This window comes from Pithys albifrons, chromosome Z (assembly GCF_047495875.1).
Source record: "Pithys albifrons albifrons isolate INPA30051 chromosome Z, PitAlb_v1, whole genome shotgun sequence".
NCBI lineage: Eukaryota > Metazoa > Chordata > Aves > Passeriformes > Thamnophilidae > Pithys > Pithys albifrons.
In genome coordinates, this window is record NC_092497.1 from 22,888,586 (window position 1) to 22,914,268 (window position 25,683).

The window sequence follows — 25,683 nt, forward strand, 5'->3', positions numbered from 1 at the left end:
CTTTATCCCCCACCTTGTGTTCATACCAGAGTTGCCCTAACTCAGGTGCAGCACCTCCCAATTGGCCTTGTTGGACCTCCTGATGTTCACAAGTCCATTTCTCAGGCTTGTCCAGGTCCCTCTGGATGGCATCCAGAGTGTCAACCAGGACCACTTCAGGAGTGTCAACCACACCACTCATCTTGGTGCCACTTGAAAATCTGATGAGAGTGCACTTGATTCTTCTCTCCATGTCATTGTTCAAGACATTAAATATAATACTGATCCCAATACAGACTCCTGAGGGACACCACTTGTCACTGAGCCATTGACTCCACATGCAACCACCCAACCAGTTCCTAATCCATCTAACAGCACACCCATCACTCTCTAGTTTACAGAAAAGGATGTTATAGGGGACCATGTGAAAGGCTTTACTGAAGTACGGATAAATGACATCTGTAGCTCTTCCTTTATCCACTGATGAGTCCCTTCCTTTGCAAAAGGCCGCTATGTTAGTCAGGTTTTTCCAAAACAAGGTACTTCACCTGACTGGCACAACTGTCCAGCTCACTCAGGACTCTGCGATGCATCTCGTTGGGTCCCATACCCTTATGTATATGCAGGTTTCTCAGCTTGTCATGAACCTGAACTTTACTTACAGTGGGAAGCAGTTGCCTACCCCAGTCCCCATGAGGAAAAGCTAATAGAATGGGACTGCTCAGCTTGGAGAAGAGAAGACTTTGGGGAGACCTGATAGCACCTTCCAGTACCTAAAGGAAGCCTACAATAAAGCTGGAGAGGGATTTTTTTAACAAGGACTTGTTGTGATAGGACAAGGGGTAATGTATGAGATTGCCTTAAATGTATGAGATAGTCATGGCCTTTGCTCTGCCTTTATATTCCTCTTCCCTAAAACATTACACTAAACTGCCAAAGTACATAGACACGTATATTGTGTTAACAGACACAAAATCTTTTTTATTATGTTCTTTTTTTAATTTGTATCCAGTTTTTAATCTAGCATCTCACAAAGTAGTTAATGTACCAAAATCACAATATTTGATACAATGAAAACACTAATTTCATAAATAAAGTATTTTACTGTGATCTAGAAGAAACTACACACACTGAAACAGTAATGCTAAAAAGATAACTTGGGGAAATAGGTCATCTCAATCAGATTATCAAAGTGTCTTGTCTCTGAAAACACACACAGATAAATTCCAATATATGCTTGCATTTACAAACATCAAATATATTTACCACTGTGTACAAAACAGAAAATTAATGTACTTATAGCATGGAAATTCACACACTGAGGACTGTACATTTTACTAAATATAAAACAGTTTTCCCGCTGAGTCTCCAAACAGACTTTACAGACTACATATGTGCAATCAAGGGACACCAGTATTTCCAAAGTTGAAGACAATGGTTTAGCAACAGAAAGGTTGAAATTCCTTAATAAAATACCTGTGGGGATGAAAAGAATTTTAAATGAGAAAAATTGTTTTCAGTTGAGCATGACTTCTACTGCCAAATCTTCCACAAGACTACAGAGTAGCACAGGAACTAAACTCTTAGCCAAAAGGGCCTTGATGAATCCTTCAATCTTGTTAGTTTTTATTAAGTATCTATTGTCTCTAGACTTAAAAAAAATTCCCAAGTACACATTTATTTTACACTGCTATGGGTCTGTGATTCCAAATAACTGTTTAACAATAGAGCAATTCTATTCTACAGATGAGGAGATTTTAGAAACAGGACACTAAAACACACCTGTACCACCAGTTCCACAAAACATTGCTTCAGACTGCTTCACAGAAAATACTTCCATACAGGTGCATCAGACACTTGGGGAACAAGTGATTCAAGATTTGTAAGGAAGACTCTCTTTAATATGCAGCAAGGGAGCAAAGGATGCATCTGAATCTCAAGGAAGACAGAAATGCTCACGCCATACATTATTTGCAAGACACAAACAGATCAGTAATAATGACCTCGACCAGAATAAAGCACAGCTATAAATAACACTGAAGTAGCAGAAATGATTTTGCAGACTTAAAGAAAATACCACTAACGTTCTTATTTTCCTTCCTGGTTCTACAAAAGTCATATAACTTGATCTCAAGTCACAACATCAGCATGGTAGGGGGTAAAAAATGCATACAAAATTGGGAGAAATGCTTTTTAAAAATAACCCTATGACATTAAAAAAGAAGTCCTAAGTACTACATGTTGTTTAAAGACTGACACTTGGTGATCCAGGCTGAGGAATCTGCAGGGGCTTGTTGACTTTAGCCTGTGGAAGGAAGAAGGTTTTGGATGTTGTTTCCCAGGCATGCACACACACAAAATGTTCTTGTGTTCCTTCCCCTCCCTCCCATGTACTAAATCTAGTTGTTATCACCTGTAAGCAAGAAGAAAGTACTCTGTCCTCTATATGGCCTAAAACCTTCAATCTGATATACTCATGCAGGTTTAGTTTACATACACATATAATTGTGCAGACCCAAGTTAATATTTAAGGCATTTGGCATAAGCATTAGAGTTTGATTTATAGATCAAAATACAGGACTGCAGCCATTGTAAATACTCTCCCTGATAACTCACTAAACAGAACCATTTAAAGAAAAGTTAAATGTATAGAGGTCACAAAGGATGATAAAATTATATATTATAATTATATATTATTCTGATGTCAGAAAAGCCATTTGGATGAGGCTTAGAAAGATTAAAATCTTCTATTACAGCCAAAGCAGCTGCACTGTATAATGTGTCTGATGTCTACCAGCTAAATGTTTTTTTATGCTTCTGATTCTCCTAATGGTCAGAACAATTGTATTTTCTCCATTACACATAAACTGACATGTCTAATTTACTGAAATAAAACTGCTACATTTTACAAATAATGACTTTGCTCCAGCTAGCAGGCAGTGTATTTCACTGCACTGTGCTACCAACAAAACCCCACAATTTCATACTGTGGTATACAGCTTATTAAGGAAATCTTAATCTTCAGGCAGGCAAATACATACAAAAAGAAATACCTCTCCTCTCTCTGAAAGAATGCAAGTTCATCACTCACATCATCCTTCCACATTAAAACACTTGGTATAATCATTGCTTGCTGGAATAATTTCAATTGAAACCTTCTATAAGCAATTAAAAATACAGTATTTCAGTTTGAAGGGACCTACAATGATAATCTAGTCCCAAACAATGAATAAGAGAGGATAAATAGAGAAGAAGCTACAGAAAGACTTCTGGTCAAAATTAAAGAATGCTTTCCCCATGCATGCTCAGACTAAATAAGAAGAGATAGATGCAAAGATGACAAAAAAAGAATGGGGTTTTTTTCAGCTGGTTAAGACTGGTCTTTGCCAACTTACATTGTATACAAAGGTAAGTAGACCACATGCATAGTTATTCTGAAGATACTTAAAATCGATCCAAAATCATTTTTAATCATGGTTTTAAGGTTGCTTCCGCAAATCAAAGAAAAAGAGAGGCAATTCTCAGGCAAAATTATAATGAGAAAATTACTATTGTAATGTGTGCTCAAAACTGATTGCTAGTCCAGTTTTGCAAGTCAAATAATCAGTAAAACCTTCATGGTAGTCTGAACTGACATAACCCAAGGGTTTTCTGCATTGGGTGTAACATTTTCTACTGTTAATTACCACATTGATGGAATTTACTGTTCTAAAGATGAATGAAAATAAGTGTTAAAATAAAACATACACTTCCCTACTCATTTTACAATTTGTTCCACTTATATAAGACTTCAAATTTTAACATAATACACAAAACCTAAAATTAAAAATCTTGAGCAAAAGTGCTTACTTTTTCTATAAAGCACTATTTTTCTATTTGTGATAAATAGTTGAAACTGTTCCAACTCTAGTTCAACACCATTTATAATTAAAAACTACCTCTCTCTTGCTATATAACAGCTAGAAAATGCAACAGAGGAAGAGCTCATGAAACATTCAGTACAAAGGACCTATACCCGATACTGTGCCAAAACATGAAATACTAGAATACCTATCTATCACTATTGACAAACTAATATTTTGTATCAACAAAACACTTTAAATTGCTTAAGTAAGACTATCGCCTGTTAAAGAAGTGATCAGTCATTACTCAAACTAAGATAATTGCACATAAATTCAAAAATCAAACTGTTGATTAAATATATTAGCCTGAGGTACCACTACCACATGTGTCAATGGTGGTAGGTCCTGGCAATGCACATGCAACAGCTTTTGGCTATTTCCATAGTGCTCACAGAATCATTGAATGGTCTGGGTTGGAAGAGACCTTAAAAAACACCTAGTTCCCAGACTCCTGCCATAGCCAGGGACACCTTTCCACTAGACCAGATGCTCAAAGCCCCATCCAACCTGCCCTTCAACACTTTCAGAGATGGGGCATTCATAACTTTTCTGAGTAACCAGTTCCAGTTCAACACCCCCCAGTGAAGAACTTCTTCCTTATATTTAATTAAATCACAGAATATTCTGAATTGTATAGGACCTACAGGGATCACAGAGTTCAGCTCCAGGCTCTCACAGGACAACCCCAAAAATCACACCATGTGCCCGACAGCATTGTCCAAACACTTCCTGGACGCTGGCAGAGTTGATGCCATGACCACTTCCCTGGGGAACCTGTCCCAGTGCCCAACTACCCTCTGGGTGAAGAACCTTTTCCTAAAATCCAATCTAAACAACCCAGACAGTTTAATGCCATTTCTTCACATTCTGTCACTGGTCACAAGAGGCAAGAGATTGATGTCTGCTCATCCATTTCCCCTTGTGAGGAAGCTGTAAACCAACCTCTCAGTCTACCCTCACTCTCCTCTTCTCCAGACTCAACAAACTACATGACCATAGCCACTCCTCATACAGCTTGTCCCCTAGATCCTTAACCATCTTTGTAGCTCTCCTTTGAATGCACTCTTAACAGCTTTGTATCCCTCTCATATTGTGGTGCCCAAATCTGCACACAAGACTCAAGGTGAGGCCACACCAGTACAGAGTAGAACATGACAATCACCTAACTTGACCACCTAGTGATGCTGTGCTTCATGCACCTCAGGACACAGCTGGCCCTCCTGACAGCTAGAGCACACTGCTGGTTCCTGTACCTACTTTTTAAGTTTACAGAATCAAGGCTGGAAGGGACCCAGCCCTACCATATCCCCAAGTGCCACATCCAGACACTTCTTGAATACTTCGAGAGATGGTGACTCCACCACCTCCTTGGGAAACTTATTTCAATGCTTTACCATAACTTCTGTGAAAAATTATTTTTATAATATTTAATCTGAACCTCCTCTGGCACAACTTGAGGCCATTTCCTCTTGTTCTTTTACTTCAGGCATGCCAGGAGACTGACCGTCACCTCACTACAACCTTCTCTCAGGTACTCGTAGATAGCAATGAGGTCCCCCTCTTCTTCAGACCAAACAGCTCCAGCTTCCTCAGCCCCTTCTAATGTAAGAGGTGGTCCAGCCCTCTGGTCATCTTTGTGGCCCTCCTCTGGACCCACTTCAACAGGTCCACATCTTCTTATATCGGGGGGCCCAGAGCTGGATGCAGCACTCCAGGTGGGGTCTCACCAGAGCAGAGGAGCAGAATCCCCTCCCTCACCCTACTGACTATGCTGCTTTTGGTGCAGCCCAGGATGCAATTGGCTTTCCAGGTTGTGAGTGCACATTGACTGGTCATGTCCAGCATTTCATCCATCGGTAATCCCAAGACCTCCTCTCCAGGGCTGCTCCCAATCCATTCTCTGCCTAGCCTGTATCCGTGTTTGGGATTGTCCTGACCCAGGTGCAGGACCTTGCACTTGGCCTTGTTGAATTCCATGAGGTTCACAGGCCTACCTCTCAAGCCCGTCAAGGTCTCCCTGGATGACATCCCTTCCCTCCAGCGTGTCGACTGCACCACACAGCTTGGTGTCACGAGAGCACATGCTGAGACTGCACTCAATCCTACTGTCCATGTCAATGACAGATATTAAACAGCACCTGTGCCAGTACCAGCCCCTGAAGAATTATCGTCATCACTGGTCTCCACCTGGACATTGAACTGCAATTCTTTGCACAAGTCCAGACAGGTGATGTCAGCTGCTCTTCCCTTATCCATCAAAACTAAGTTCCCATCATACAAGGCCACCAAACTGGTCAGACACAATTTGCCCTTAGTGAATTCATGTTGGCTGTCACCAATGACCTCCTTATTTTCCATGTGCCTGAGCATAGTTTCCAGGGGCATTTGTTCCATGACCTTGCCGGGCACAGAGGTGAGAATGACTGGCCTCTAGTTGTCCAGATATTTCATTTTTCACTTTTTAAAAATGGGGGTTATGTTTTCCCTTTTTCAGTCACTGACAACTTCATCAGATTGTCGCCATTTCTCAAATACAATGAATAGTGACTTATTCAATTTTGCCACCAGTTCCCTCAGGACCCTTGGATGCATGTCACCAACTCCCATGGACTTCAGATTCCTTAAATGTTCTTGAACCTGATCTTATTCTACAGTGGGTGATTCTTTACTCTCCCAGTCCCTGCCTTTGCCTTCTGCAACTTGGGCAATGTGGCTGGAACACTTGCTGGTGAGGACTGAGGCAAAAAGACCAATGAGTACCTTGACCTTCTCCATGTCCCAGGCAACCAGGTCTCCTGTTTCATTCTGGCCCACATTTTTCTTAGTCTTCCTTTATCCTCAGCATACCAGAGAAGTTTCTCTTGTTGCCTGTGACACCGCATAGCAAGTCTAATTCTATCAGGGCTTTAGCTTTCCTAACCTGAATTATGCTTGAATGCCTCATTGTTGGATGCATTGCTTCGGAGCTTGCAGAAGATGACCCTTAAATATTAGCCAGACTTCTTGGGCCCTTCTTCCCTGCAGATCTGTATCTCACAGCATACTACCACTGCGTTGTCCAACCAACAGTTACTGGGTGGTTGATAGCTCCCATGAGGACCAGGGTTTGTGAGCATGAGACTGCTCCTGTCTGTCTATAGAAGGCCTCATGCACTCAGTCTTTCTATTCAGGCAGACTGTAAGCAGACCCCTAATACAACATCACCCATCCTGCCCACCCTGTAATTCTGACCCATGAGCTCTCATTTGTCTCTTCAGCCATCCCCACACATAGCTCCATCCACTCCAGCTAGTCACTGACATAGATGGCAACACCCTCTGCATGTCTCCCCCAGCTGTCTATCCTAGACAGCCTCTATCGTTCCATTCAACACTCAGTCATAGTCCCAACATCTCAATGGCACCAAAAAGATCATATCCCTGCAGCCATGTGCACATTTCAAATTCCATTTATTTATTCCCCATACATTAGCACGGAGGTACTTAAAAGGGGCCCTCAATGAAGGATGAAGCCAACTTACTGGCATGACTGATTGAAATTCCTTTGTGCAGCTCTTCAGATGCTGTCCTGCTGACCTGTGATCTTTTTCCAGGCCCTGGACATCTCTTGCTGGCCCTGGCAACAAACTGGAAGGAGAGGCATGAACTGAAGCTCCTTTCTCCCAGCAACTTCAGTTTAAAGCCCTCTTCATTAGCTTGGCAAGCCTATGACTGAAGGTGCTCTTCCCCCTCACCAACAGATGGATCCCATCAGCCTGCAGCAGACCAGGTTTCATGGACTACTTCAATACAGTTTTGAAATAGTACATAAAGTATATATTAATAGTTTAAACCAAGAGTCTCTACAATTTTGCGTGGTTGGATGATTAATGAATGACTAGCAATCTAAGAAATATATTTGACTACGCAGCATTAAAAGAGGGTTTTTATTCACACTGTTGATAATATTGTTATTGCTGGCTTGCATTAGATTGACCAGAAGACATACAAGCTAGCAAAGGCCAAATCAAAAGTTCATGCAGTATCAAGCCTAGAAATAAAGAAAAATCAAAGCATAAAAAGACTAGAAATTGTTGCTTTTGCAGAGAATATTTTCATTTGGAATACTCACATATGCTAAAGTTTCATCTGCTGCTAATAGGTCAGTGTGGCAGCAACATAAGAGAACAGAAAAAATCAATGATAGGAGGAACTGGAATATAGAATATGAGAGAGCAACTCTACAAAAGAGCTGCTAATCACTAAATGTGTTTACAATTTCATATTTACAGTTTGACAGACTACTCCTCGTTCACAGGCTGTGACAAAATAAATGGTTTGAAAAGAATTTCGGTTACTTCCCAGCATTATCTCAGTGTTTGTATTTAAACAACTATATTTTCCAGTATTTACTTAATTTAATAAAGATTGTAAAACGTATGTTTTACACTTCATATAGTAATGACTGTAAAACCTACATTTTTAGAAAAGTGGAAGTGTCAATTAAAAAAATAACTGGGAATACAGTACAGGCAGTAATTGAATTCTGAATATACCACATGAAAACAAATGTGGTTTCTTATTTTCTCCATCAAATTTCTTATTTATTAAAATACTTGTATTTGAGCTGAAAACAAAAGAGTTTGATTTCATCTGAGTTAAAAGCAAAATTTTATCTGCTGTTTACCAGATCTGATTTCAAAATCAAGTTCAATGCCCTGCGCAAGTGACCAAGCCAGCATGATAATTACAAAATATTCAAGTATGGAATTTTAACTTCAGATTTTCCCTTTACTGCCATCAAGTTCTCTCAGAATTTAAATAGTCTTTTAAGTTACATTTCCTCATACATTATGAAAGGGAAATAAACAGTTACAAGTGCAGACACAATCAATTTATTTCTTTACTTGGGATGATTCTGTAATATCCTCTGCTTCTGCCTATTCACACTTGCTCTTTGACTGGAAATCCAGACACTTCCTTTCAAGTGTCACTTCTATGTTGTAAACTCACTAACAGAACAACCACTTGGAAAAAAAACTCATTAAAAAAAGCCCCTGTAAGCAGTGCTAATCATTTTGGAAAGTGCATTTAACACACTGAATATACTTCAAAATTACTTAAGAAGTGATCTATCTCTACACATAGTGTTTATAAAAGCCATGAATTTAATACAGAAATGGGTACAACTTCAGAGAAAATACCATCCTTAATTTAAAAGATTATGACACTCATGCACCATACTTCATTATTTCACATTTTAAAGCTGAAACACATTTTAAAGATTATTAAATAGAATGCAACAGACAGTGCTCAGTTTAGGTTTTCAGTTTAAGTTTTACATGACTATTTGCATAATTAGAATGAATCAGTCATGAACTCATATTGGCATCTTATCCAGATCCAACTGTAATAATGAGCATGCTGCAACTGACCTCAAAGCACAAACAATCATGCCCTTCATTAGTACAGTAAACTATCAAAAACTGGCAAACAGTGAATACTTAAATGAAATAGATATGATGTTGCCACTAAAAGAATGAATTTACAACCAGTGTCCTAATTAAAAGCACATTCTCCATGTACTTTTATACATAACGAATCTAATAAAATGTGGCTGTAAAGTTGAGCTAAATAGTCCAGACTGATGTTTAAAATGTGAAGAAAACATGAAAATGTAGTGTACATTTATGTGTAGTGAGAGACAGAATTCATGTAATAGATCACAGAGAAAACCCAAAATTGGTGAAAATCCAGGGAGGAAACTGGCCTATTACATTTTTCTGGATTGTTAAAAATGAGGATCAAAGCTGCTCACTAGCATAAGTATTATTCTGCCACTCACTGTAGGTTATGAAAATAATAACAGCCCCAATATTGTACTTCAGCAAGACAGGGGAAAAACACAGAAGAATGCAAGAATTCTACTCAGATTGCTAAGAAAAATTAAAAATGAGAGATTTTTAAACAAGTGCATGTTCTTAACAAAAAAAGAAGGCAAGATATGACATTTCTAACTGCTAAAAATCCCTTCCTCAGATATCTGGTCAAGCAGTAACTGAGTGTTTTAACAGGTATCTCAAACTATTACCACCAAACACTTCCTGGAAAAACTGTAATTTGAATAGTTTTATGACCCTTTGTGCAATTCAGAAGGTGAATGCCTGAAGAAAAAAAGGAGGGGAAATAGAGTATACAAAAGTATTTTTGATTGATTTTTTTTCTTCTCTAGTAAATCTACTGTGTAAAATGAAAAGTTTTATTTGTAAACTACAGAGGCATCAACATACCGTTACTTATCAACAGCATTTGTATTTTGGCATTTTATGGATTTATCCCAATGCATTTTTAATTACCAAAAGTTTCATTGCCTCATTTAGAGAAAGACTTTAACTGGGGGCAGTAATAAGTTGCATTGTCCATGTATGTGATGGTAGATATTCTCAAATTTTCCAATTCAGAAAATCATCAGGTGTGTGACCAGTTCCACTCAAAGAGCATATCTTAAAATATATTTGTGGGATTACATCCAAAATTTCTGTCTTCAATTGGGATAGGAGAATATTATTTGTCTTTTTATTCCGTATCAAGTATTTCAATCAACATACCAAAAAAAAAAACTAAAAAGAAAAGAGCTTTCAGACTTTTAAGTCTGGAGTCAGAGCATGAAAAGTCTGAGCTTTACTTCATGACATTGGTCACTCTTCTGGATTTAGTATTAAATAAAGCACATTTGAACACATTTTGTCCATCTGGAATGAATTAGGCAAGCTCTGGGTATACCTTATACCTTTTCCATCCTTCCACCCTCACAGACTCAAATTTTATACACTAAATCATAATACACATCTTGTAACTAACAAACCATATACTAAGAGTCAACTAATGGCATCAGATGTTAAAAATAACAGCCTTTTTATTGATTAGAAAACATCCACTCACACGTTGTGCTTGTTAATTAGTTGCAAATAACCTGATGGTTGACATTTGCCATGCAATAAGCAGTTTTTCAGATTCACATTCTAGCCTAGCTACTTTATTGTTCCATGTGAGTTCCCTCAAATTCCACAGTCTATTTGATTCCTTTCAGCTACAAAATCTATGAATAAATTTTAAAGATACAATTTACCCTAACCTAGCCTCTCAAAAAACAAAAAAACCGTCCCCCCTCCTTCCAAAAAGAAAAAACTCAGCCAAGAGTAGAAATTTGAACATTTCAGGCCTTATTCTGTAAACACGGGGAAGTGAAATAAAAAAACCTACCCAGAAAGTTTACAACTGCCACAGAGAGGGGAATTACAAAAATATGTTAACAGATTTTATTTATTTCCAACTGCGTCAGATTTTTCTCTATTGCCTGTGTTATCTATCTTGACTTTCAAACATCATTTCACAGCCTACAGACTCTCGTCTCACAAAAAGACATAGAGAAAACAGTTAATGGAGAATTCCCCACTGAAATCTTTGAGTATGTTTACACATACACACAGACCACGTAGGGCTTGCAATCTCAGAACATGGTTCTAGACTCATCTGAAACTAAAGCATATCACCTACACACTGACTATGTATTGCTGTAATGGCTCACAGGTGTCATACTGTATGCCTCACTCGTATCTCCTCTTTTGTCAGTATTAGGGTAGTCATTCCAAAGAATATTCCTTAGGATAGCAAAGACTCACCAAATGTTTTTGACACAAAAATAAGAATATAGGAATTGTGACACTGGTGTCATATCTAGAAATGTACTAACTCAAGTGGTCAGTAGCAGGTCTCTAACAAGAAGTGTAAGGACTTGTGAGGTGTAGAAACACTGGTAGAAATGTTTCCATTTTGTGAAACACTACACAAATTAAATAAAATTTTTTACTTCCCTCAATCTGCTGAGCAAAGTCCTTGTACATCTCAATATTGTTTGGTTTTCCCCTAAATACATCATTTTCAAGATGCAAATACATGTTTTTTCTCTTATACCACTTCACTTTCCTGGAAACAAAGAATTTAGTGGTACTACTTGGAAAGCCAGCTCTCGGCATTTTAAATATCTACAGAGACAGACACGAAGGGCAATGTATGCATCTCAGCTTTTCAAAGGTCTCCATCAGAGAAATAATCTTACACATGTGGTCACCAGGAAAGTAAGTCAAGGAACACAGTTACGATTTTTGCACAAAAATCAAATTAGGAAAAACGGTCTCCTGTCAGGAGCTTAAATTCACCTAAAGGAACTCCAGCAGAACAAGCTGAAAGGCTGCATAAAAAGCAAGGGTGAAAACTGCTTAATGGACTAAGAGTCAAGTAAGTAAGAAACAAGCAGACACAGAATAATTTCTTGAAATTGGAGCTCTTCTCACTAGCAGAGGAAGAAGCCACAGGATGAAAATTGGAGACAGGGCTTCATGGGAACAGAAATGCTTTGAATGTGAAGATTTATTGGACAAGACTAGGAAATTGTGCTCACTGACCAACATGAGAGTGCATCGTATAAAGCAGGAATCTTTGCAACAACTTAAGGAGTCCAGAAAAGTGCCTCACAATAAAAGCTAACATTCTTCGACTTGGAGGAAGAAAGGAATGTGCAGTCCTGGTTGGCTGGCCCCACCTCCCAACCAAATGCCTTAACTAGTACAGAACCTGAGGGGGGAATGTTACTTACTACTGCAGAATAAAAGTATATTACTAAGCAATAGGCAACTGACATGCAACAGGGCAATGGTTTCCATTAAACAGATTTCCTTTTAGTACTGCTGTCTTGACAATGCAACTACCAAACCACTCCTGGCTGCCTAAAACCTCCTAATGTTGTTAAAAAAATGAAAGGCATAACTGTGGTTAGCTCTACACAGGTATGCAAAATGAAACAAGAAACTTTTTGTCCCTCTCGAGTATCTACTGCAATGCCAAAAACATTACAGTTCTTAGATTATGAACCACAAGATTTACAGGAGTTCAGAACTGCTGCCATATATACTTTATATATATCTTAAATATACCTTTGGTCCCCTTAGAAAAACTGGCAGCACTGGTCTGCATACTGGATGCATATCTAACACAAATGAAAGTGAATATACCCTGTCAGTAAGGGCACAAGAATGACAGAACAAATGTCTGAAATTGTGAAACTAATCTTGTGCATATACAATAAATTTATCTCCATTAAATTTCTCCCCTTGAAAGACTTGAAAAATCCACCAATTGTGTAACATTGTAATGCCTCCCATATGAGCTTCAGCAGTGTTGCATAGACATGTTGCATGCTAATACTGGTGTTAATGCTAATTGCAGCCATACCACACTGCTTAGCAATACTCTCACTGACTTGCAAGTACAGTGCTACCTGCAAAAGACAAGTCTATTAAGAGAGAGCTCATTCACTGTCTCATAACATTAACATGTACGAGCCCATTTAAAGCCCAAAGTAATAGAAAAATTATACCATTCGTGGTAGTGAACATTTTTACTCTCATCAGTCCAGCCTACAAATCGAGGTGCATTTGACCTAATCACTAAAAACATATGGCTCAGATTCTTTATTCAAGCAAATAAAGATCCCTCCAAGACAGTTCAGCGGGGCTGTAGAATAAATTATTGCTAAAGCAGTAAGCCACTGGTGAACCTAACTGAAGTGAATTCCAACCCAATAAAAGATTTTTGTATTTCATGGTATTTTAAGCAATTAATTTCATAAGGTGTATCTACATAAAAGGATGCAAGTTTATATTTTTGCATGGAATCACATCTGTTTCTATAAAACCACTCTAGCTGCAAAGAGATCTTAATGCTTTTGTCAAGCATAGTGAACTTGTTTTTATTCTAAAACATAAATCAAACTCATGGAATGTGATACTACCAACAGATGACATTTCATTCAACAATTTTCGAGAAGTATTTTCTCCTTAAGCAAGTGAAGTTTGCAATGTTTCTCTGTTTAAAACAATTGTACCTCAAAGACAAAATTCTGGGCTGTTTGGTATACTGCTTTCACTTGATCTACTAGCACATGAAGAAGCAAAGAGCGAGCTCTGGATCCTCCCTCTCAGCAGCAAAATACTACACTGCTGCAAAGTTTATTGAGTCAGTCACACATCACTTGGAAAAACAAGTATTCAGCAACTGGACAAACCAAAACAACCATCTTCAGATATACAGAAATGTAGAACTAGACAACCCTTACAGTGCCAAAAAAAAAAAAAAAGGCATTCAAAATTTTTATCTTCTCCATCCCTAACACAAAAAGTAACCCAGAATCCAACTCTCTGACCCTTAGCATTCTGTGAGGGTACACAAGAGAAGGAATAGTTCTGTTCATTGCGTATAGTTAACCAAAGTATAGATATGAAATTCCAAAATTCCTACTTTATGATCTTTAAAATCAAGAGAAGGAAGCAATAGATTGAAATGGAAGGGAAGCTGGTTTATCTTTTCTTCAAAAAATAATAGTATAAATAAAGTAATAGTGTACACTGTACCTCTGCAGTTTTGTGTTTTTCTAATCTATGGAGACTCTATTTCTTAGGGTTTCTGAAGAAAGAAAAAAGAGGAAGCAGGCTACCAATGAAGGTTAAGAAAACAAATCACCAAATAAGAACTAACTTCAAGAAGACAAATAGACACCAATATCTAGGAGGTGGAATGCACAAGACTCAAAATTTACATGGAGTCTTCAAATGAAAATTCTGAATGTGACACTGCTAAAAAGGAAGATTACCACATCATGATGCAGGAATACAGAAACCAAATGCCAAGACTCTTTTTTTTCCCCAGAGGATTTGAGATTAGAGAATGATCAAGTTTTTCTCTTATTTTTATTATTTTGCAATATGAAATAATTTCAAGGATTCGCTAGGTGTACCTAAAGTCTTCACAGGAAAAGACTACATTGTCTTAACAGCAGTACACCATTAATCAACCTCATAATAAAACCTGACTGCTTAGCATTCTACTTTCACCTGCCCCTAAGAACCCAATTTGGATAAAACACTGAGACCTGAGACTTAAACATATCCTCCAGAAAAAATGTAGGTGAAATGTTAAAGATCGAGCACTATGCTATAGGAGGTCTTACTTGGACTGGTCTCTTACCTGCCTTATTTTTAATTAGCAAAGCAGTTTTCTGCAATTCCCTACTCACTTAGTAAAATATAAAATAACCATTTAGCAGACTGCAGGGTAGCCGCAAGAGAAGCCCATACACCACCAGGCACATTGAACACAGGCGGGCTCTTGTCCAAAGACTGGGGCCTCAGTAGTTGTGGTAACATCTCCATGGAACTGACAATTAGATAGATCAGTCTGGCAAACCTCCATGCCAGTGAGACTACCTGCTTTTAGCATACAACTTGTTTAGGGTAAAAAAAAAAAATCTGTCTACATTGGTCAAGCAGACATCCTCAGGCAATCAGCACACTTAATACTGTTTTTCCCAGATCAGAGTGTGCCATCTTTGAAAGCAACATGGAGGAATTGCTAACAAAAGCTGAGGTACTGCCTTCATTTGCATGGTTGAAGATAATGACTCCTTTTCTTAAAACCTTTGCCCCACTTTTCAGATAGACTGGTGTCATTGCAAACTTAAATACTCAGCTAGGACTAGGTAGTATTTTCAAAAGTATCACACTACTTACTGAAAAAATCTGGTTTAAAACAATGCAAAACTATTCATAATGTTGAACTGAAACTGTTCTACTTTCCATAAAATAGAAGTACACACCATCACCAAAAATTGATGCCAGTGTCAAATTCAATGAAAATGTAATTACTCCATACAAAGCAGGCAGCATCAGTGGGACTAATTCAGGGAACTGCTTTCAAAATACTATTAGAGTGAGTGAGAAATAGAAAACAGAAAGAAAACGTTTTGGTAATTCATTTAGAATTATTAAAGTTAATGGATTTACATCTTCATATTAATATAAACTTGCCTTTTACTCCTTCCAACCTAAAGAAGTATCTTTTCCTCCAATATGCTGATACATTTTATTAGTAAGAGCCAGGATAGCTATCAGTTTCGGTAAAAGCCTGATTAATCAATTCAAACTGGTGAGTGTAGACTTTGTGATCATTTTAAGAAATTACAATTGTTATAGTAAATAAATGAATGCAAGTATTTTATTGAGAAAGCATATATAACTGAACTTCATAAAGGTAGGTATTCCCAGCCTGCAGACACAACACTGAGTCACTTTGTTGATTTAAAATATAGGTATATACTTTGAAGTGTAAATTTCTTAAAAGTAAATTGGGAAGTTATAAAATAAATTCTTACAACCTTTTTAAAAGACAGCATACACATGCTGCATACTTATAAAATTACTACATCTTATTAAGAAGAATTTTTAATTTTTTTTATGATAAAAACATAGTTTTCAACAGGTATTATTCATGTTCTCTGAAAACTTGCTCCTTTTGCAGATAAATGCCTGCAAATTTGCACAGACATAAGCTCTTGTCTGGAACACAGAACTGTTTATAACTACGCTGGGAATGTCACACCAGAACTGGGAAGCCAGTACACAGCATACAGCAACACAACACACTACGGCACAACAGTGAAAGAAAGTAAGTGGGATTGGCGCTGCCAGAATAACACCAATAAAATGTCAGTTTTCTCAGTCATACAGTAAAACACAGTGTTGCCAACGCAGCTTATACACACATATATTGAGGGGCTTCAACTGACACAACCATACCACCTATGGATTACTCCCCTAAATTATACCAGTAAAAGCGTAATGTGTAGTACAGCTGTAAAGATGTACTTAATTTCACTTGTAAGCAGTCCTAGTGAAGGAACTTGTATGAAAAAAACTCAGCAAAAAAAAAGCCTTTGTGAAAAACTAAGTCCTATAGAATGTAACTATATTTTACTTTTAATTTCATTGAATTTACTTGTAGTAGACGTTAATTTTTTTTTCAAACTTCTTGGACTCTAGCAGCTCTCTGAATCACTCCAGTATTTTATCGTTTTGATTTTTACCATGTAGTATTAAAGACCACACATAACAACTATATTTGAAACAGTAATACAAAAATACATGGAAGTGATTCAATAGCTTTTATTACCTCTCAAAAGTAAATATTTTGTTCTTTATGCAAAACAAATCAACAAAAACCACTACCTCCCTAGGAAAAAAAAAAGCAACTTTCACTGCTTTTATGCAAAATTTTAGAAAAGGTGCATTATAGTAATCATTATTTAATTTTTTTTCTGTGGTGAATGCAATGATTCCACAAAGACACTACATACAAAGCAGTACAGAATTAGTTCTGGAAAGCACAAACTATAATAAAAAGATCCTCACCCAAATTAGTGCTACTGCACCTGCTGCTACTTAAACAAAACAGAAAAGAATAAATAATGTCCTTAGACAACAGTGAAACTTATCTTCTAATACAGTCCCTTTGCCTACCCGTAACTGCAAAGGACAAACATGAATACAAGATTACAGTGCAGGCTTCATTGAATTCATCACAGTAATAGTGAAATAGAAGCAAACAAATAGGCACATACGCAGGCTTTGAAGCTACCTATTAAAACTGTCAGTTCTCATCTTAATTAAGCATAATAAATCAAACCAGCTACAAAGCAGAATCTCATGGTGCCAGAATCTGCAAGAACCTGTTTTCAGAGAAATACTATTACACTAGTTGAAGTTCTCACTTGAAATGCTTACAAAAACATTTTATATTGTTAACAAAACATTTTCCATACTGTTCTGTTCTCTGCAATGTTATGAATACTTTCCAATTATAAAAGTATAAAATGTTCAACAGGATCCATCTTTTCTGTGGTAATACCGTGCATTGGCAATTATGAGGTGAAAATAACAGCAGAAGCAAGTGATTTGCAGATCCTACTGTTCGAAATTCTTAATCTATACGTTAATAATCCGATATATTTAAGACATCTATTAATTTTCCTTCTTTTAAGGTTACCTACCAATTATATTACTTTGCAACTTGCCTCTATACATACATATGCTAAGAACAAAAAAGCTACAGAAATAAAATAAACACAATACTTATAATGACCATACCTAGTAATAAGAACCGCATTATCATGGTGGGCAATCCCATTTTCTGGAATGGTGTTTCCATCACTTTGGTGGGAGAGAATGGATTTCTGCCACTTACAGAAGCTATCGAGGGACTTGTCTGCATGGTGGTTTATCTCCAAGTTTGGCTGCAATACAACATGCATACCAGAAATGTTCCAAACAAATTACTAAGGACAGTTGTTAAGCTTTTTGAAAACTAAAATGGGACTATAATTAGAAGCAGTGGTTTCTAGGAATAAATTCTTCTTGCCAAATTTTATGTCTGTAAAGTCAGACCCCAAGTTCAGCTGTGTATTACTGAACTGTCATTCTTTCTGCTCCAACTTTAATAATCATTATGTCAATACAAAACAAACAACAAAAAATAACCACACAGATCTAAAAATAAAACTGACATCCCCGAAGGTGTAATAATATTCACCTGAAGTAAAAATAAGTATCTTTGAGATGATACACGAGAAATACTCCTTTGAACTGCTTCATCTTGATTAAAGCAATGAAAAATTACAATATAGGTTTTGTACTCAGAGGCAGCCACTTCAAGCCATAAACGAGTGAACTCTACATTACACTATAATGTAAGCTGTAGTTCAGAGGCATAAAGCTTAGCTCAACAGCTCTTACCTGATCTTCAGTGAGGACAATCAAACGTGTCACTATAATATTCACAACGTTTCCTAGACTGGAATCACGATAAAGTTTGGCAACCTGACCTCCAGAAAATAAGAAAAGGCACAAAGTCAGACAAGAAACACTACTTGCTTCCTACATGGTTAAAAATTAACCCCATTTCCTCACTCAATGTAATTTCATAATGCTAATTATCACTGTCACCAAATAAGAGTTATTTTTTGACCAAAAAACAACCAATCAGTAAAAAACCATTTTGAGTCACACTTTTCAATCAAAATGGTTTATACCTTAGTTCATAATTCATCCAGCACAATGAGGATTTACTGTGTCAACACAAGCAGAATAGAACTGTATAATGTGAATGTGGTTATTTGAATTCAAAACTAAACAATTGTAAAATGATCACAGCATTTTTCTTGACAGAAAAAGTACTGCACTTTTCCCATAATGCCAAGATTGTTCAATATTTTAACTATTAATTCCTGCAAGCTAATGCATCTATTAAAGCATTACTCATGGCAATAAATAAGTGCTTGACAGTTCCTTTATCATTTCAGTACATGCATATTGATATGAACTCAGAGAAGGATGAAACTTACAATATTCATTACACTCAAAATGTAGTGTTCAATGTCTTTGCGACCATGGTATCCCACCATCATTTTGTCTGCTACTACCAGCGTTTCCACAAAACGTTCAAGGCTTACAGATCTCTTCTGCCGACTACGACTACTCAGTGTGTCATTCACTGGAAGTGAAGCTGGAAAAGCAGATGCATCTTTCATCCACCAAGGTTTGCCGCTTCTTGTGAGGTCTTCTAGGAACCAAAACAATTAAACACTTCAGAGAGGTCACTAGTAAAAACTCATTTGTATGCAGCTAGTCTACGCTGGGATTAGTCTTTCTTGAGGAAAAGAAAAATTCAATTTTTCTAATTTTTACATTTTTTAAAATAATGGAAAGCCAACTTTAAGCTTCAATATCTCAACTCACCATAACCTGAACTAGGATGATAAATTATCAGTCTTAACAGATCTGATTCTGTACATCAATGTAAATACTGAAGATTAGTTAAAATTAACCACAAGCACACTTTAGAATTTTTAAAAAAACAACAAGAGAGTTATAATATTCAGGGGAAAAAAAAAGAAAACCAAAAATTCAAAATTAATGTAGAAGTAACCAAAATTTACTACAGAATTAACCATGCTGATGAGGTACCAAAAAAGCTTTTTCTCTCCTGTGAAAAGTCTCATTTTTAAGCAATTATGCTTCTATGCCTAACAGTTTTCACAGCAAATAGATCAATTTCCATTTCAGAAAGCTATCAGATTATGTTTTATCTACCTTGTGAATTAAGTAATCAGACATTTTAAATGGCCTGGAATGGGATAATTGCTGCAGTTATTTTAACATCAATTTTAGTTCAAGTATGATGATTTTTGTTTTTCTTTCAGGTAAATACATAGAAAGAATATTCCTTGCATGCAAGAGATAGATTATTAAAAAATACAAAGAGGTTTAATTATCAGCAAAACAAACACTATAAACTTATTTGAATTTGAATTCCTGTCCTCAGGACGAAATTGAGCCCATCCTTACCTGCAAAACTGGCTTTATTGGTGTGTATTAAACATCCCTTTTCCACAAGGGCCAAACACAGATCTCCATTTAAAGCTTAGCAAAATATATTATTAGTCTGCCTTTATCTAAGTAGCATTTCAAAATACCTATGGTATTCTTGCTACTAACAGATGAGCACAAAAACATTAACAGTTAGATACATTTAAAACTGTCTGAAGTGGGCAACTTTTCTAAGATGCATCCCTACCTCTACCAAACCAGGGTCAGGTAAGGATGACCTGAGATAGATCCAGTATCTCCCATGAAAAGGCAATGCTTTATGCAATTCAACTAAGCACACTATTTTCAAAGAGCAATAACTACACCAGAAAGAATGTATGTTCAGGTCAAAACCAGAAATACAAAGCTTCAGTATTCCTGTTGTGGTGTTTCGTAATTTCTGAGGGCACAGAATTGGCTTTAAAAGTTGCATTTTTTTAAAAAGCCAAAAAAGGAAAATAAACCTGATAGTTGAAAATTTTTCAGTTATAAAATTGTCCTTATTCTGCAATGGGTATAATCCATTCTAAAAAAACCAATTATCAAGTATAAAAGCCTGTTGTGGATTCTAGAATGACTACTAAGCTTTTTTCTGTTTTCCACTTTTATTGTAGAAAATTCAAAGTTCCTTTAATTGTTCAAAGATTTTCATCTCACTTAAGCAGTGACTTAGGAATGTCTGGAATTTTGACAGCTTATGTATGAAAATTTTAAAAAACTCACTCTTCGTTTTTAAATAACCTATGCTGATATTTCTGATGCTCTTGGAGAGCTAAAAGTATTTTAGAAATGCAATACTGCTTCCACATTAACTCATCATTCTCCACTCCAAGATGCAAATCTATCCTAAACATTTGAAAACCGATGACCTCATGCAGAAAACTTTCAGAGAAAAAAAAAAAAGATTATTTTGGACTCATCTTGATAGTACCTTTCGAAGGTCTCAGAAGACTTCACAAAAACAAACATATGTCATTTTTTTATCAGATGAGAAGCTTAGGCTTCTCAAACTTGGTCTCAAAGTAATAAGAAAGCTGGAAATAATCCTTCCACTTGAAGATTTATCAATGTTTATGCTACTCTACTCTAAAAACACTAAATTATGCTGACTAATTCTTTAAAAAGCTAAAACATATCAATAAAGGTCTGCAATTTATTTAACAAAACTAGATACATGACAAGTTATATCATTTTTCCACCATAATCATAGGTTAAAAGAAAAAAAAATTAAACATTAAAATCAAGCACAGCTATAAGAAGTAAAAAAGGCAAAAACAGAAAGGAAAAACAAAGCAAAACAAACCCACAGAATAACACTGTAATTAACCCTAAAATAATTACAGCAAAAGTAGGGAATTAGGTGTTAAAGTGTAGCTGAAAAGGAATCCAAACCCACATAAACATGGAGTCCACAACTATAGTAACCCAAGTTTTCCTAAGTCATTCCTCTATAGACATTGAGTGGGGGTCAAGGTGGAAAATAAGAAGCACTAACAGAAAAGGATCTCAAAATGTAATAGGAAACTACTTACATAAGAGCAACTACTACAATATTTTGAAGCAAAACATTATGCTGGTTTTTTCTATATATTTTAGCACTATTATTTCATTCAACTACCAAGCTTTTACTTCATTTTAGAATACACCAACTGTAGAGTCTGGCATGAGTGTAACCACTACAAAAATCAGCATATAGTAGAGCTATGCAGAAACTCTGCATCTTTCATATGTCAACTTTTGTTGTTTCTCAATCCTATCCAAACACAGGATTCTGCAAGATAATCCAGTGGCCTCAAACCCTATTGAAGCAACTGGAATTTGGCAATTGGAATTTAACAAAATCTTACCAGGGCCTTACTGATTTCAGCTGTTTATAATAGAACAGTTAACTTGGTGACAATGCATACATAAAACACAAATTTGGCATTTTTATTTTTTTAACAATCTTACATCTAACTGCTTAAAATCTAATTTAGGTTATGAAAATCTATTCCATGTTCTTATCAGAATCTCCTTGCCTCTCCAATTTCTCTTGTCCTGACTACCATAATTCTACCATCTACTATGAAGTAGTCCATCACTTATTCATCCCAACCAATTCTGATCACTGTTTTACCAACTCCTGTACTTCACCTTCTATCAGTTATTGTAATTTTCTCAGAAAGGTCAGAAACAACACTCCTCTTGTCTATATCAATGTTTCAGCATCTTGACGGCTTCCCTGATGGGAGAACAGATGCACAAAAAATGCAGGTCTAGGTTATAGCAGGGGAAACTCAACAGAGAGTAAATAGCAGCACAGATGCTCAAGCAGATTCCTCCCTGAATTTAGTACTGGGAAAACTGCTCTGAAGGTAAAGCTAAAATCAGTCTCCAGACAAAATAAATTATATACTGCCAAGAGGCAGATACAGCTGTTACAACTGCATTTTAAAACACAAAACTGGACTGCTGAAAACTTCCAAAACCAGTCAAATTCACTGAAAATCACTGTATACCTGGTTTTAATACTAGGGTGTGAAAGCTGCAAAGCTGAAAATTAGTGTATGATTTTACTTTTTAGCTATTTTATTTTTTACATATTTGGGGATGCTTTGGATGCCATGTCCCTTTAGGATAAAGCTGCAACAGAATCACAGAATCACAAAGTATGCTGAGTTGGAAGGAATCCACATGGATCACTGAGTCCAACTCTTAGCCCTGCACAGGACCATCTCCAAGAGTCACACCACGTGCCTGAGAGTATCATCCAAATGTCACTTGAATTCTGTCAGAACTGGTGCTGTGACCACTTCCCTCAGGAGCCTGTTCCAGTGTCCAATCACCCTCTGGGAGAAAAATCTCTTTTAAATATCCAGCCAAAACCTCCCCTGACACAACTTTAGACCACTCCCTCAGGTTCTGTCACTGGTCACCACAGAGAGCAGCGCCTGCCCCTCCTCTCCCTCTCACAAGGAAGTTCTAACTGCAATGAGGTCTCCCCTCAGGTTCCTCTTCTCCAGACTGCACTGACCAAGTGCCCTCAGCTGCTTCTCATATGGCTTTCACTCCAGAACCTTCACCATCTTCATTGCCCTCCTCTGGACACTCTCTAACAGCTTAGTATCTTTCTTATACTGTGGCACCCAAAACTGCACACAATATTCAAGGTTAGGCTGCCCCAGTGCAGAGCAGAGTGGGACAATCCCCTCCCTCAACCAGCTGGTGATGCGTTGCCTGATGCCCCCCAGGACATGGCTGGCCCTCCTGGCTGTCAGGGCACTGCTGACTCACATTCAACTTGCCATCCACCAGGACCCCCAGGTCCCCTTCCATGGCACTGCTTTCCAGCCTCTCATTCCCCAGCCTGTACAAACATCCAAGGTTGTCCCATTCCAGGTGTGGAATCCAGCACTTTCCCTTGTTGAACTTCGTCTGGTTGGTGATTTGTCCAGGTCTCTCTGCAGGGCCTCCCTGCCTTCCAGGGAGTCAATAGCTCCCCCCAGTTTTGTGTCATCTGCAAACTTGCTTAGTATCTCTTCCTGTCCTGCATCCAGGTCACGCCATCATCACCGACAACTAGGCTTCACAAACGAAGATTTGGGAATGAAGATGTTGAAGAGCACAGGGTCCAGATGGAGCCCTGTGGAACCCCACTAGTGACAGGTCACCAGTCTGATGTCACCCCATTCACTATCACCCTCTGTGCTTGACCTGTGAGCCAACTGCTCACCCAACACGTGATATGTTTATCCAGCTGTGCGCTGGACAGTTTGTCCAGAAGGATTCTGTGAGAGATAGTAAAAAAGGCTTTACTGAAAGCCAAAAACATTACACCAACTGGCTTTCTTTGGTCAACCAGGTGGGTCACCTTGCCATAAAAGGAAATCACATTGGATAAGCAGGACTTTGCTTTCATGAAGCTGTGCTGTGACCAATGATAGCATTGTCTTTCAGGTGTTTTTAATACTTCCCAGAATAATCTTCTCCATAACTTTATCAGGCCCTGAAGTGAGACTGACAGGCCTGTAGTGTTCAGGGTCCTCCTTCCTGCCCTTCTTGAAAACTGGGACAATGTTCATCAGCTTCTAGTCAGCTGGGACCTCTCTGGATTCACAAGACTACTCAAAAAATCATCAAGAGAGGTTGTGCACAGACATCTGCAGCTCTTCGAGGATTCTGGAATGAATCCCATCAGGTCCCATAGATTTTTGGGGAACCAACCAGAGCAATAGATCCCACAACATTTCAGAGTTGATCATTCTCTAAGTCATGGTTCTCCAGCTCAGGGCACTGAGACCCACTTGGTCCATCATCTGTGTTGAAGACAGAGGCAAAGAAAGCCTTAATCACCCCTGCCTTGTCTCTGTCCCTGTTTCTGAGGTGACCATCCTCATCCTGTAATAGGCCAATGACATTCCTATACTGCCTATTGTTGTTAATGTATTTGGAAAAACTCTTTTTATTGTCCTCCACATTTCTGGCAGGTTCAGCTCCAGTTGAACTTTGGCAGTGCTCAGAAAATGAGTTTAAAAGGTTTTGGTACCCGTGAGGGAAAAACAGTATGTCATCTGGAAAAGTAAGACCTTGCAGTCTTGGAGAAGAGCAAATTCTTTTAGACATTTTTATGGAGGGGAAATAGTACAGAGAACAACATGAAAAGGAGAAACCACGATGAATGAGCATCATAATTGGCTTGTAAAAAGCAGTGCTTTAGTATTTCAGCAATTAAGGACTTTGGGATATGAAAGCTGAGGAAATGCACAGGAGCTTCCAACAAAGGCATCATCAAATATACAAAGGAATAAAGGTTAAATATTACACGTTTTACTCAAATGCATGCATGATAAGGAGCTCTGATCAACCTAGGATCCATGTGTCAGACAAGACCAGAATACCTAAATACAACAAAACTTGCTGCTGCTGCTTCATGACTTGAGAAGAATGACATCCAAGCATTAGTCTAGAAGACAGGATCTGATAGAGGCCAATATCCCTTCTTTTACAGGAGATATAATAATAGTAAAAATTTCATCTTCCTGCATTTCAGAATCCATAAACTTATTTCAAGAGGCTTAAGTGACAGTTCTCCCTACAAAATGAATATATATTAGTACCCTTATTTAATAATCAGCTAGCTACCCTATTTACTGATCATTACTAATATATATTAGTACCCTTATTTAATAACCAGTTAAGAGACTTGTTTTGCAATATTAGAAGCACATAGATTGAATAAGGCTTCCAAACTAAAACAGAAGTTACGTATATGAAGTCTGACATTCCATAAACACACTTTAACTGGAACACTCAGAAAAAACTGTCTCGCAAGAATGGGGGTTTGTAGACACAATCTGTACTGTAAGCTTAGTCAGCTGGTGCCAGTAAACATTATAAACTCCAAAGAAAGCTGAAATATAAGTTACATCAATGAACAGTGATATTATTTTATTTTTAAGGTTAGTAGCTGTCAGCCTGCCCTGAATCTCATGGAATACAACTATCCAGGACTGAACTTTTAAGAACAAGCT

General features: G+C 37.5%; 1 protein-coding gene across 2 annotated transcripts in view; it reads right to left on the minus strand.

The window, feature by feature from the left end:
* Nucleotides 1–25,683, minus strand: part of ADAMTS6 (ADAM metallopeptidase with thrombospondin type 1 motif 6) — a 145,794-nt gene that overhangs the window by 110,786 nt on the left and 9,325 nt on the right. The window contains exons 4-6 of one of the 2 annotated variants that reach the window (XM_071580628.1): nt 19,150–19,364; nt 18,542–18,625; nt 17,897–18,042 (exon numbers count right to left, since the gene is read on the minus strand). In XM_071580628.1, the coding sequence (XP_071436729.1) occupies nt 17,897–18,042; nt 18,542–18,625; nt 19,150–19,364 (445 nt within the window). Of the gene's footprint in view, nt 1–17,896; nt 18,043–18,541; nt 18,626–19,149; nt 19,368–25,683 lie in introns of both variants that reach the window. The other variant, XM_071580627.1, reaches the window with a different exon arrangement.